Source organism: Ptychodera flava, chromosome 21 (assembly GCF_041260155.1).
Source record: "Ptychodera flava strain L36383 chromosome 21, AS_Pfla_20210202, whole genome shotgun sequence".
Taxonomy (NCBI): domain Eukaryota; kingdom Metazoa; phylum Hemichordata; class Enteropneusta; family Ptychoderidae; genus Ptychodera; species Ptychodera flava.
The window spans coordinates 14872532-14886488 of NC_091948.1; the positions used below are offsets into that span (position 1 = coordinate 14872532).

Genomic DNA, 13957 nt, shown 5'->3' on the forward strand with positions numbered 1-13957 from the left:
TTTACCAAAAACACCAAAAATTGCCCCAAAAATACAAATATGCAAATTTCACCTCGATTTGAACAAATCTGACTGCAGTCACCCTAAGTAAACTGCATATCAAATTTCAAAGCAATTGGACAAGCGGTTTCAGAGAAGAAGATTTTTTTACCAAAAACACAAAAAATTGCCCCAAAAATACAAATATGCAAATTTCACCTCGATTTGAACAAACTTAAGTGTGGTCACCCCAAGTGAACTGCATATAAAATTTCAAAGCAATTGGACTTGCAGTTTCAGAGGAGAAGGCAATTGTTGACGGACGACGACGACGACGACGGACGACGGACGACGGACGACGACGGAAAATCAACCTATTTGATAAGCTCCGCGTCGCTGACAGCGGAGCTAATAACAAAGCTGTCTGACCAGTGGTTATGAAGAAGAAGATTTTTTACCAAAAATGCCTTTTTTGGTGCTAATTTGCCTATTATACAGATTTGCATATTTCATCACAATTTGAACAAATCTAAGTTGGGTTATTCCTAGGGACCTGTATACCAAATAATAAAGCTGTCTGACCAGTGGTTATAAAGAAGATTTTTTACCAAAAACGCCTTTTTTGGTGCTAATTTGCCTATTTTCAACAGTATCAAAAATTAATAAAAAGAGTTTCTCAAAATCATATATTTTATCCACACAACAAATATCAAATCAGTTAGTACTGCAGTTCTCAAGATATTTGAGCGGACGGATGCCTCACAAACGGACATACATACATACATACATACATACATACATACCCACGTATGTTCAGATTGCCAGATAACGAGAATTAAGTTGTGCGCATGCGCGAGGAGACAGCGTAAATCAGAGGTCAGGTCACTGTGACTGTATGCAAATGAGGTATGCAGCCCCTTGGTTACCCGCCGGCATCTGCCGTTTCTACTGAGATTTATCCAATAAAAATCATCACAGTGCGGACGCAGATATGCGATTTTTCCGTTGTTGCTAAGCATGCTTATGCCAAATTCCATCGTTGCCAAGGGGTCCTGGCGTGCGCTTCAGAGCAACATCAGACTGACTGGGTGACGGTTCAGGTAGGTGGAGCTCTCCAAATTTTCGTTTAATTTCGCAAAGTAAGTTTGAGATCGAATATTTTAAGTAATCTTATTTTAAGAATACTGGTCTCCGATCAAAATTGAATGTTCATGCAGTAATCCTCCTCTAAATAATGTAAATATGCCCAAAGAAAATTGACATTGCTGACGATAGTGGATTGCATCGTTAGGAGAAAGTTGTCAGTATTATGTCCTGCTTTCTGATGTTAACATTTCCGTCTCACGGCCTTATCTTGAACAATTTTGGTAATTTCCGTGACAGTTTATTTATAGGAATAGATTTTGTGAATATCGCTTCTGGAGGAGGTCATTTGACAGTACGATAGCGTATGAAATGCAGACACCTGAAAACCGGAAGTACATTAACTTTCCAGGCGATATAATTGATGATAACTTCGTTCACAATATTCATATTTAGTATCACGGTCGTTTAATCCAGTTATTTGTTAGGGAAGCATTAAGTTGACAACCTTCTGTCGCTTACTTAATGTATTATCATGCAGAATAGCTATAACCGTCGCGGTATTTCAAAAACAATACCATGCAAGTTACCCTCGAGCCACAGTCACTTGCTGTTCGATATACGGCGATGGCCGCTTTGGTATGCATTAGAAACATAGAAAGTCGGGAAATGGAATAGCCGCTATACGCACGTACAGCCGAGTTCGGAGACGGATTTTCCTGACAAAAAGCTATAGTTTACTTGATAAACCAGCATCAATGGCTTCCAATACGTCTCTGAATCCATACCTGTCAATAACGACCTTCTTGCATTTTTGGGTACGATTTCCGATTCTTCTCTCGATTTTTCTCTGACTGTCTACAATGTGACGTAGTATTAAACATGAAAAATACAAAGTCCCCTTCCTATGACCCGCGTCTTTAGCCATAGCAGTGACTATTTTTTAGCTTCACCAGTGTACACATTAGCGAAAATGTTAGTCTAGAGGGCGATGCTGTATACTAATTAGGCTGAAGTTCATATCAAGCATATATGGAGTCTATTGGGAGTTCACGTCGGATGTGCATTAAGTTTGGGAGATGAGATCCTATCAGAAACAAATGAGAGCATTTAAGTCAGACGATTCCACAGAACAGCTGATATGGAAGGATGTTTTGTGAAAATCCTGTTTTATATAACAATATCTGCTACTGATATCTGTTAATATATCATGCATGTTTATCCATTGAAGTGATAATTTTCAAAGAGTGTCATTCTTTATACAATTTACGCACTAAATTGTCCTAACAATTGACCGAGGACTTGATAAATAATCATTGACAAATACTTTTAAAACATATGTATAATAAATGATAAATTTGCTGGTTTTTAATATGCATGTATATTAATAAGTGGTGTGAACTTATTCTTTCAGATCAACACTACATGGACTGACGGCCAGTGAACGTTATGCGTGACAAGACTGAAACATTTAAATTTCTTTTTGACATGTCATTACAACAATGATTTTTTGAATTGGCAACTTTTTCCTTGACAGATACAAAACAATTCTGGACTAAAGTAAAACATATAGTTTCCATTCGCTCATTTCAAAATAATGTGGAACCAGAGGCCTTTTTTGAGTATTTTCGTAATCTTTTTGCATGCAATGAACGTGTTACAGACAATTTTTCTTTATCTGATGAACTGCAGAGTCTTTTAAGTTCTGTTGATGACTTGTTTGACGAGGAAGCGGAAGTAAATTGGGATGTTCTGAATTCCCCAATTACAAATGAGGAAATCGATAGAGCGATACGTAAACTTAAGAATGGTAAATCAGCTGGACCAGATGGCATTTTAGGTGATTTTTTTAAATCCACTAGTCATTTTCTCATTCCATATTTAAATGTTTTGTTTAACAGACTTTTTGATTTAAGTATTTTTCCACAAGACTGGTCCAGAGCAATTATTGTTCCTCTTTACAAAAGTGGTTCACCAAATTGTCCAGAAAACTATCGAGGAATTTCTTTGTTAAGTATATTTAGTAAAATTTTTACATCTATTTTAAATAGTCGTCTTACATTTTGGGCAGATGCATTGGGTAAGATTGATGAAACACAAGCTGGGTTCCGTAGTGGATATTCAACTGTAGACAATATATTTATTTTACAGTCTATTATACAGAAATATTTATCAAGAAAGCGTGGCAAATTTTACTGTGCTTTTGTTGATTTCTCTAAAGCATTTGACACCGTGGAGCGACAAAGGTTATGGTATATTATTCTAAAAGGTGGTGTCAAAGGAAAGATGTTCAAAATGTTACACGCTATTTATGGGGATGTAAAATCGTGTGTACGAACAAATAATACGTGTACAGATTATTTTGATTGTCCCATCGGTGTTAGGCAGGGATGTATGCTCATCCTTTTTTATTCTCTTTTTTCATAAACGAATTTACTAGTGAAGTCCAAAATAGTGGATATCGTGGCATACAACTTTTCCCTGATTTAGTTGAGATTCTATGTTTGTTATTTGCAGATGATGTAGTTCTTTTCTCAGATACTATCATTGGTTTACAGCGTCTTTTAAACTGTTTAAATTCTTATTGTAATAGATGGAAAATGTCTGTAAATTTAAAGAAGACAAAAATTGTTTTCAAAGCTGGTGGCTATCTGTCAAAGGCCGAAAAATGGTTTTTCAATGGACAAAAAGTCGATGTTATTTCTTACTATAAATATTTGGGTATTATGTTTTCCTGTAGATTATTATGGTCAATGGCTACAAAAACACTTGCACAGCAAGCTAAAAAAGCATTTCTGGGTATTTCAAGAGCAAGTAAAAAGACGGGTGTATTTTCCTTTGATGTATTTTTTAAAATTTTTGATACAATGGTATTACCGATGGCTCTGAAGTGTGGGGATACGCTCAATATGAAAATTTGGAAAGAGTCCAATACTTGCATGCAGAACCTTGCTAGGAGTTTCTTGCAATGCCCCCAATGTAGCAGTTTTAGGTGAGTGTGGGCGGTTTCCGATATATTTCCACACGGCCAAACGATGTATCAAATATTGGGTAAAACTTTTAAAAATGCCAAAGAATAGATACCCAAAGAAATGTTATGTAATGCTTTATCACATTGACAAATCAGGTGTTAGGTCGAAACCCACATGGATTCAACATGTCAAAATTTATTGTTTTTATGCAATTTACAAGACGTGTGGGATCGACAAGAAGTCTTAGATGAGAAGAGCTTTATGAATACTTTTATTGAAAATTTTAAGCGTTATTTGTTTTGTAAATGGCAGAGTGAGATTTGTTCTCTTGACAAACTTATTTGTTATCGAAAATTTAAGTCCTCTCTCGAACCAGAAAAATATCTTTCTGTTGTTAAAATCAATATTCACATGAAGATGTTGGCTCATCTACGTTGCTCCTCCCATTGTTTAAGAATCGAGATAGGTAGAAGACAAAATACGATAGAATAGAACGAATTTGTATACTGTGTGAGAGAAATGAGATTGAAAATGAGTATCATTTTGTCCTACTTTGCCCCTTTTTTGACAACATAAGAAATAAATACATTCCACCGTTTTACTTCAATCCACCTTCTGAAAGAAAATTTTATCTTTTAATGTCTTCAGAGGACACTTCTACACTACAGCGTTTAGCAGCATTTGTATTTCATGCGATGACATTAAGAAAAGAGATATATGATAGCTAAATTATTAAGTATTTTGTCAGATTGCTTTTCCTGTCAGTTATTGTAAAGTTTAATTTATTGTGAAGTGTATTGGGCCGATGGCCTAGAATCACAAAATAAAGACCACCATACAACTACAACAATGATTTATTGCCATTAAAGACATTTATTACAATCTAGATTTGCTGCAATTTTATGAATTTTGGTTCAACGAAGTACAAAAATCGACAAAGATTTTAAGATTTATTAGTAATAAAGCTCTACAAGTTACATTTGCTAGAACCGAATTATTTAAGCAGTCTTCTTGAGTAATTACCTGTACAACAATTTGCCTTCAGCAATAAGAAGTTGTACAAGTGTTAGAGGTTTTAAGCAGGCTTGTTACAAATTTTATCGACAAAGCTTTTTCGACACTTTTACATGAAACCTGTCTGTGTTGTAATGTTGTTGTTATCCTCTACTCTGTCTTCTGTGTATAAGTTTTCTTTGTGTTTGACCCTTTTGAAAAGAGGCGTATACCTATCATGGCTATGGAGTTAAAATAAAGTTTATAGGGCATATTGTTGTTGTATTGTTGTAAGATACTTATTGCATCAAATTGTAAAAGATTTATAAAACATAGGGCCATTGTCCCTGAAGCTACTATAGACATGGATACAAAATTAAGTATTTCCTGACTGTATGAAATTATCTCACTAAGGTCATCCTAGGGACATGTAAACCAAATATTAAAGCTGTCTGACCAGCAGTTTTGAAAAAACAGGCGGCTCAACAGTTGACAGAGCTCTGCTGTGTTATGTAGAGAATAACCTTTTGTGACACATGTATTGATGAAGAAGGTGGATATCTTTGATAGCTCATTTCAGGATGGCCTGACCAAAAATGGAAAAAAATTCCGTAAAAATACAGATTTGCATATTTCATCAGACTATATTAGTCTATAATAGCAAATAAACGAGAGTTAATTACATTCTAATTAAAGTAAACAAGACTTGCTTAAATCAAGATTTACGTCATAAAAAAACAGCATATCTGTCAGGTTATAAAGAATCTTGAGCTGATTATCTTTTAATATCAGTATTTTCATCCTATTAACCAAGCACATTTTAACTTTCAAATTAACATTGTAAGTTCTGTCGAATAAGTTGAGACTGTACTACTCAGAGAAAGCACACTGAAGAGACAAATGTTTGAAACTTAAGAAGTTCAAGGTCATCAAAAGCATTATAAGGAATCATGTTACACTTTCATTGCACTATTTACACAGATTGCATAACTGCTATAAATAGCACATGAGGAATCTTACAGCCCAGCTTTACCATAAAAACCCTATCACTTTGACCACTCTTTTAATTGACCACTCTATTTTTTTCCTCAAAAAGTAATCTTATTTTATCCTTACCAAGTCAACCATAAATGGAAATTAGAACTTTCTCTATCTCTATTTATTTGACCACCCTATCATGACAAACTATTATGAGCAATTTCTTTAGGATAACATAAATGGTGGTTCAGAATATATCAAAGTTGGGATTCAGGAAAGTTGCCTTTACATGTTTAATCCTCAATTCACTATGAACTGTCAAAAAAAGTTGAACTTTCTGATAATTCCACACTAAAATTATTTTGGCTTTGATGATTTCCTAATTAATTCAATTATTTAAAATCATATTCATTATTTTTTTCTGGGTGAATTGATAGGGTTTATACAGTACAAGAATTACATACAATGTAAGTCAAACTTTGACCAAAAATGACAAAAAAATTCCTTAAAAATACACATTTGCATATTTCATCAAAATTTGAACAAATCTAAGTTGTGTTATCCCTAGGGACCTGTATACCAAATAACAAAGCTGTCTGACCAGCGGTTATGAAGAAGAAGATTTTTTACCAAAAACACCTTTTTGGCATTAATTTGCCTATTTTCAACAATATCAAAAAATTAAAAAAATTAGTTTCTCAAAATCATATTTTTCATCTACACAACAAATATCAAATCAGTAAGTACTGCGGTTCTCAAGATATTTGAGTGGACGGACGCCTCACAAACGGACATACATACATACATACATACATACATACATACATACAGACTGACGCCGGACGGATACCCATCCCAATAGCTTCTATAGACTATAGTCTATAGTAGCTAAAAATTCGTATTTTAATTTAGGTAAATCGCATAACCTCATCATTAATTAAACCTGTACTTTTAGAACAATAATTGTTAAAATAATTGAACTCAGGTATAAGCCTTGAAGCTGTGATACTTGTAATTTTTTTCCCTTTCTGGCTCAATATGCAAGTGTGCATTTCAGAAAAATAAGTGACAATCAGTAATAGTTCATTTATGCTTTTTTGATAAATTCATATTGGCCACTTTAGAGATACAAGGCTTCAGTAAATCGCCTCATTTTTTCTGCTTAATTTTCTACCCTTTTATAGGGGAGATACTTTCTCTAGTGCAAAAGTTCAGGATGAGAAACGGTAAACGGTAACCGACTGGTTTTGTGTGAGGCCTAGCAGCTAGGCGATATTGCTGTGAGTGTGTGGCAGTTCGAATCCCGTTTGGGTTATAGTAAAAATTATATTTGAGAAGCGCTATAATGAGTATCGTCGCTAGAGGGCAACCTTCACGCATGCGCTTTAGCTGTTATTTTAGGGATTTGCAAGGACAACCTGTACCCGCCAGTGCTATTTTAAGTTAACATTTCCGTCTCACGGCCTTATCGCCAAAACTGAGGGCGTAGCGTTTCAGTTGGATGTCTGTGTAAAAGGACAGTGACAAAATCAAACTTGGAGAAGAAACATGTAATGAGCATGACCGGAAAATTCAGGAGTGAATGAGTTGTATTTTCTGTCAAAACGCACGAGACAACATTTTGACTTCGCGATTTTCAGCGATATAAACTAATAAGACACTAAATAATGTACGATTTGGTAAATCTAACTATTTATCTTTCAATTCGCCTAGTTATAATTAACATAAGTTGAATTCTCGATGAACTACAGGCGATATTTCTTTACAATGTGTAGCGCTAGATTTAGTGATTTTTTTTTGAAATTTTCGCGTTCCATACCACCCACGAAGGAAAATCGATTTTGCGCGTCTCGGGTATCTGCGTCCGCACTGTCAAACAAGTATCAAATATGGTGTCAAGGTGTTCATTAGAAAGCAATTTTATGAATATCAATGAGTTTCTGACGTCAAAACCTGATCCGCGGGAAAATTTGGGCAAGTTGCCGACGTACTCTGAAGAGACGCCTTGACCAGTGACAGGCGACGTTGGCGGCCGTGAGGTGCAATTTCCAGGGCAAATTTTAACACTTTTTTGAGTTTGTCAGCAACTTTCATATAGCTAGGGAGTTAGAGTAAGTGGCATATTTATATTTCTAGAGAGTTTCTCTGAGGCTAATTTTTTTAAATAGCATTTTCGAAATTTTTTTTCTGTTGGTGTGGCCGATAATTTTCTCGTTGCTAGGCAATTTTCAAACGTACGCGCATTGTTTTCGGTATCAGTTTCAGTTAATTACTTCGACCTTCACGATTATTTTAGTAATTTTTCTTTGAATTTTCAAAAAATATTCACTTACTTTCTCAAAAATTATGTCAGGATTTGATTTTCACCAATTTTGCCTTCAAAAACTGTGTCGAATATGTGGTTCTAGAGCCCAAAGTTCCGTGGCTGACTTGCAAGGGAAAAAACCTAAACTGTGCAATGTATACATGGATCAAATTTCGTACACATTTGGCCTTGATGTGAGTAGAGATGAGGCAGACGTACATCCAAAACAGTTGTGTAATCTCTGTTATCGACGTCTGCTGAATAAAACTGTCTTCTCTTCAGAGCCTTTCAAAGATTTATGGGCCTCCCATCCCAGGGTTGGAGCATGTCATGTTTGCTCCCAGTTTGAAGCACAAAGCAAAGGGGGGCGACCTAAGAGAGTTAAAAGGGGAAGACCATCAACTAAAAAACAAGACCCACCTACCCAGACTGACTCCACAAACCAAATAGATCAGATACTAACAGAGGAAGGGAAATCATACTTAGAGGAGCAGGCCCTAAAGTCACCCACTTTTGATTGGCCTGAGGCCTTTAGTCCTATGCCTGATGGGGATATTAAATGTAGCATATGCCTTTCTTTTCTATCCAGGCCATTAGAAACCCCTTGTCAGCACATTTATTGCAGTAACTGTTTAAATAATCTTTTTTTGACAAAGAAAATGTCCTGCATTAGTTGCCCCTGTTGTACACAAACTGTCTCTTGCTTTTCAATTACCCCTGCAAAACTTTATTTTTTGAATATTTTACGGTCCCTCCCAATGCAATGTAATAAATGCAAGCAAGTTTGCAATTCTTTGCACCTAAGCCAACACACTTGTCAACTGAGTCAGGCTGAAAGTTCACATCAGAGAGAGTCTAGTGTATCATCTGATATTCTTGAGAGGCCATTAGAGTTACCACTTACTCCAGAGTTAGAAAAAGTGGCAACCCATCTGCTGAAGACAAAGTTAAAGCAGTCTGAAGATGGTAAAAGTGCTGTATATAAAACAGGTGGACCGGTAAGTTCGACTTTTTTGGTATTTGCAGAAAAGTTATAAACGCAATTTTTGTCTTATGTTTAGTGTATTTTATGATGTTCCTAGAAACTAATTCTAAGCTCTTAAGACAGAGGAGAGCATAAGAATGAAAGTAAGCAAAAAAGATGTTCTTACACAACTTTAATTCACAGATAATTCATAGAAATTTCACTCATTACTTGCACTCATTTTGAAACCATGACAACAAATTCTTTCAATTTCACTGTTTTTTATTTGCAAATAATACTGGAATGCATTCATCTTTGGTAATTTACTTATGCACATCACATGTATTACAATACTTTCTTCATTCAGAAACTAGTACTTGTTCAGAGTCACCAGCCACGAGTTGAGACAGACACGGCATCCAAAAGTACAGTCAGGAGACGTTCCAAATACCTGCAAGATCAGAGGGAAAAAATAAGCATGGGGTCATCAGGCACACAGCAGAAAGATGAAATTAAAGTAGCAGCCAAGCAGAAACGTATTGATCAGTTGTTTGAAAAGATTCCGAGGGTTTCCATCAGTAGTGAGGAACTGCTGGCAGTGAAGACGGATCTTGGGATTTCCTGGAACTCTAACAGAAAATTAAAACGGTTAGTCTTGTCACACCTGAAAAAAAAGAGAATGGTTACATTAATTAAAGAGACAAAGTCACTAACTTTTGAAATTATTTTTGTCACTTTAACTTCTTTAATAAATTATTTATATTTTTCAACTCACTGATATAGGCTCAAACACTGGTAAGAGTTCAACCCATACCTTAAACAGGGATATTACACATGAATACTTCCATCATTTAATTTTCAGTCAATACCAAAAACTATGTGATAGTAGTATTCTCATGTTTTACCCGTATTTAGAGTGTGAGTTGTGTTGTGAACACCAGTGACTGAGACTACATCAGAGAGCAGAACAATGTAAATAATCTATTGAAAGAAACAAAATGACAAAAATAGAAGTTGGTGACTTTGTCCCTTCAAACCTGAGCTTTTCATTGCCAAGTGAAATTTATATTAATGGTCTAATGTGCCATATTTTCACATAACTAGATGGTTCAACCAGTGGGGAGTGAAGAGTGGTGGGGAACAGCAAATGAGACAGGAAAAGAACAACATTATCGGTGACAATTTGGTGGCGGAAAATTTGCCGTTCCTGGTCAACGAGGATAAAGGAAAAATAGTAAAACTTGCTCCATGTGTGTATGCTGACAGTCTCCCACAGAAAGTGCTACAACAGCTAAATGAAAATGACAGGCAAGTGACATATACCTTGAAATAATTTCTAGCTGGATGTTAGTCTGTAATGTAGAGTTTATATGGATCTCACGCATTAAAGAAATCATGAGACATGACCATAAACACACATAGACATGCATGTACAGCTGTATTTTAATTTATGCTCACATATTTGAGCTACTCTCCATTTTGTACTCTTGGTGTCACCACTTGGTTGTCATGAATTACATATAAACAGTTATATAATCCTGAATCTTTTAATTTTTTCTAGGCTGAACTTGCTATCATGGCACAGAGGAAAGATCCCTGAAGATGAAATATGGGTCAAACTCGGTGGGGATAAGGGTGGTGGAAGTTTCAAAGCTATGTTTTAGCTTGGAAATGTACCCCATCCTAATGCCAAACAGAACACAGTGGTGTTTTGTCTTTTTGAAAGCGGGGATAGCTTCCAAAATCTGAGTACTGCTTTGGATCGATTCAGGGAACAGTTACATGAACTGAAAGCTTTGACTTGGAAGTAAGTTCATCCAGAAATCTTTTATGGCACCATTTACAAGTGGTATAGCCACACACTGATGACGTCAAGTCGCCGTACACAAACACAGTGTCGTAATTACAAGGCACCTGTGTTTTGTTTACTGCGATTTGACCTAATCTGTTTGTGGCTATACCACTTGTAAATTGGTGCCTCTTTGATCTGCATGGTCTTTACAGGATTTAATTTTCATTCAATTTTAGAAGCATGTATCTGATGGCGTATACACAACAGCGGACATGAAAAATAAAGTACATGGACATCTCATTGCATAAGTGATGAAAATTCTCTACATAAAATATTTATACTATAATATTTACACTATTTATTTCATTGTATCCACTCTCCTTTTTGTCATTATTCTTTCAGAGAGAAAACTTTCCGTCTATTTGGCTTTGGTGATTATGAATACCTTTGTAAGATATACGGACTCAGTGGTGCTGGTGGAAGACACTTTTGTTTGTGGTGCCATGTTACTCAAGATGAGTCACAAATTCCCAGACACTTACGGACCTCCCAGCCCAGATCCATTGACAGCCTAATCAAAGATCATGCCAACTTTTTAGCAGAAGGGCAGGGCAAACTGAAAAATGCAAAGGAGTACAACAATGCCATCAACAATATCATATTTGAGATCCCCATATCACAGGTAAACTATGAACACACTCAACATTGTTTTAAAAATCCATCAAAAGTTAAAGCTTCTGTCACATTGGCAAAAGTGAATGATATAATTCCTTGTCTATAGTATATGAATACAGTTTCAGAATTTATTGGTATTTTTAGACACCACTTCATTAGTATAAACATTTAGAATCAGTAGCTGTGATTGATATTACATATCCTCTTTAATTTTCACATATAGGTATGTGTGCCAAGCTTACATCTTGATCTGGGGATATTCTTGCGGTTTTACAACATGTTTGAGGATGACATTGCAAAGTTACAGAAGAAAATAGATCCAAGTGGTACACTCAATCTGGTACAAACCCTTGACAAAACCCTACAACGGATGAATGTCAAAAGGCAGGCCTACCATGGAAAATCGTTTGTGGGAAACCACGTCCATAAATGCTTGCAGGTGAGTGGCAATCTCCTGCAATCACATTCACGTCTAATATCATGTCAGTGGGCATGTGTGCTAAAGCAACAAAACAACTTACCTTGTCTGATATACTGCATTCTGCATCTTTACCTTGACTGTCTGCATGCCTTGTTTCACCTTTAGTTCCTTCATTTCAACAAATTTTACTCACTGTGTGAAAGATTGTTCAAAATGAATTTATGAAGAAGGTACCATTGTGTGCACAAGGAATTTAGACTGCCAAGGTTTCTTCAATATTTCTTATCTCTGATTGTCTTCATTCATGCAGGATGGCAACATTGACATGTTAACCAATGCTGTAATAGAAGAAGTGAAAGCTGTTAGTCCAGAGTATCAGGATGAGGCCACTACAATATGTACAAAATTCAATAAGCTGTTGAAGATGTTTGCAAAGTGCCATGCCGGCTACAGCAAATGTGATTATATGGAAGCTGAAGAGATAAAAGAGTTGGGTACGTGATTTTCCGATAAAAGCACCATTTTAATACAGTAACATTATTATTTCAGGAATTCTTAGTTACAAAATGATTTTGAGTTATGAGTACACTGACTGATCATCTGGGACTTCCTAAGTTTTATCAGAATGAATTAGGAAATAACAATGCATTCTTTTTTGTGATCATGTGCAAAATACTTATTATGCATGTGTGGATTATCACATGAAAAAACTAAATGTAGAGACAAATAGTGTTCATGAAGATGGGTAAATAGCTATACTACACTTTGATGGGCATTGATAATTTCCTCTCCTAACAGATAGCTTTGTTTTTATTTCAGAAACTAACATTGATTGTCTTATGGCATTCTACAGAGAGCAATTTCCAAATGCCAAAGTGTCTCCTAAAATGCACATACTGGAGGATCACACAGTTCCCTGGATACAGAAATGGGGTTTTGGCTGTGGTTCCATGGCGAACAGGGGGGAGAACATGTGCATGCTGATCTAAATAACATTAGATACAACGTTAGGGGACTGAAAGATGACCTAGAAATCACCAAGTGTGTCATGAAAGAACATTGGACACAAGTGTCTCCAACAACTCAGAAGTTTAAGCCTGAAGCTGTAAAGAAAAGATGCAAAACAAGCATGTAGAGTTTTGTACACTTAACTGGAGAGACAGAGGCTGGAGTTGAAATATAGAAATAGTGTTGTTTTTATGGTCATCTGTTTCTATGGTTTTTGACCATAAGAAAGAGCTGATGAACCAATCAAATTTTGCTGATGATGTAAAGAACAAATTTCTTTTCGAGGATACAAAACCAAATATTTGTTTCATTACTGTGGAGCTTGGTATGAATTATAATTGATAACTGTGAATGCGATGGTGTTCTGAATAAATACTAATATTCAACTTACCTGTTACAATTGGGAACTTTTTATACATGTACATGTATGATCAATATAACTTACCTTTTAAATAAGCTGGGACTTGGAATTATAATTGATAACTGTGAATGTGATTGTGTTATGAATAAATACTACAGTACAACTTACCTGTTTAATGATTCTGCTACGTGAATTACCGGTATGTCATCAACGTCATATATCCAGCACAATTACTTCAAGAGTTCAGAGCAACATGCGATACTTCAGCAACAGTTTCAATAGCTGCAAAATAGTAATCTACAGTGAGGCGGTCGGTGAGTTTTTGGTGTTTTCGACCTCGCCCACCAGTAGCGCTACAATGCTGAAGGCCCTGTAGTGTTCAAAATAAGTGCGTCGCACATGACACGGCATATTGATGTGAAATCT

At 35.8% G+C, this 13957-nt stretch overlaps 2 protein-coding genes and 1 long non-coding RNA gene across 6 annotated transcripts in view; 1 reads left to right on the forward strand and 2 right to left on the reverse strand.

Annotated features, from left to right (window-relative positions):
* The window catches only part of LOC139121523 (telomerase reverse transcriptase-like), a 34922-nt gene that overhangs the window by 12118 nt on the left and 8847 nt on the right, over window positions 1-13957 (reverse strand). The window lies entirely within an intron of this gene.
* On the reverse strand, window positions 9536-13856 carry LOC139121528 (uncharacterized). The gene is made up of 3 exons (XR_011549305.1): window positions 13700-13856; window positions 12263-12500; window positions 9536-9725 (listed from the first exon to the last, which is right to left on the reverse strand). It is a non-coding gene; the product is annotated as an uncharacterized lncRNA (long non-coding RNA).
* LOC139121527 (uncharacterized) lies at window positions 10840-13814 on the forward strand. 2 transcript variants are annotated; one of them, XM_070686489.1, is made up of 5 exons: window positions 10840-11081; window positions 11469-11748; window positions 11965-12180; window positions 12473-12656; window positions 12982-13814. In XM_070686489.1, exons 3-5 carry the CDS (start codon window positions 12019-12021, stop codon window positions 13149-13151), a joined length of 516 nt encoding a protein of 171 aa, XP_070542590.1. In that variant the 5' UTR covers window positions 10840-11081; window positions 11469-11748; window positions 11965-12018; the 3' UTR covers window positions 13152-13814. The 2 variants fall into 2 exon arrangements, with proteins under 2 accessions (XP_070542590.1, XP_070542591.1); XM_070686490.1 differs by lacking the exons at window positions 10840-11081; window positions 11469-11748 and having other exon boundaries at window positions 11813-12180.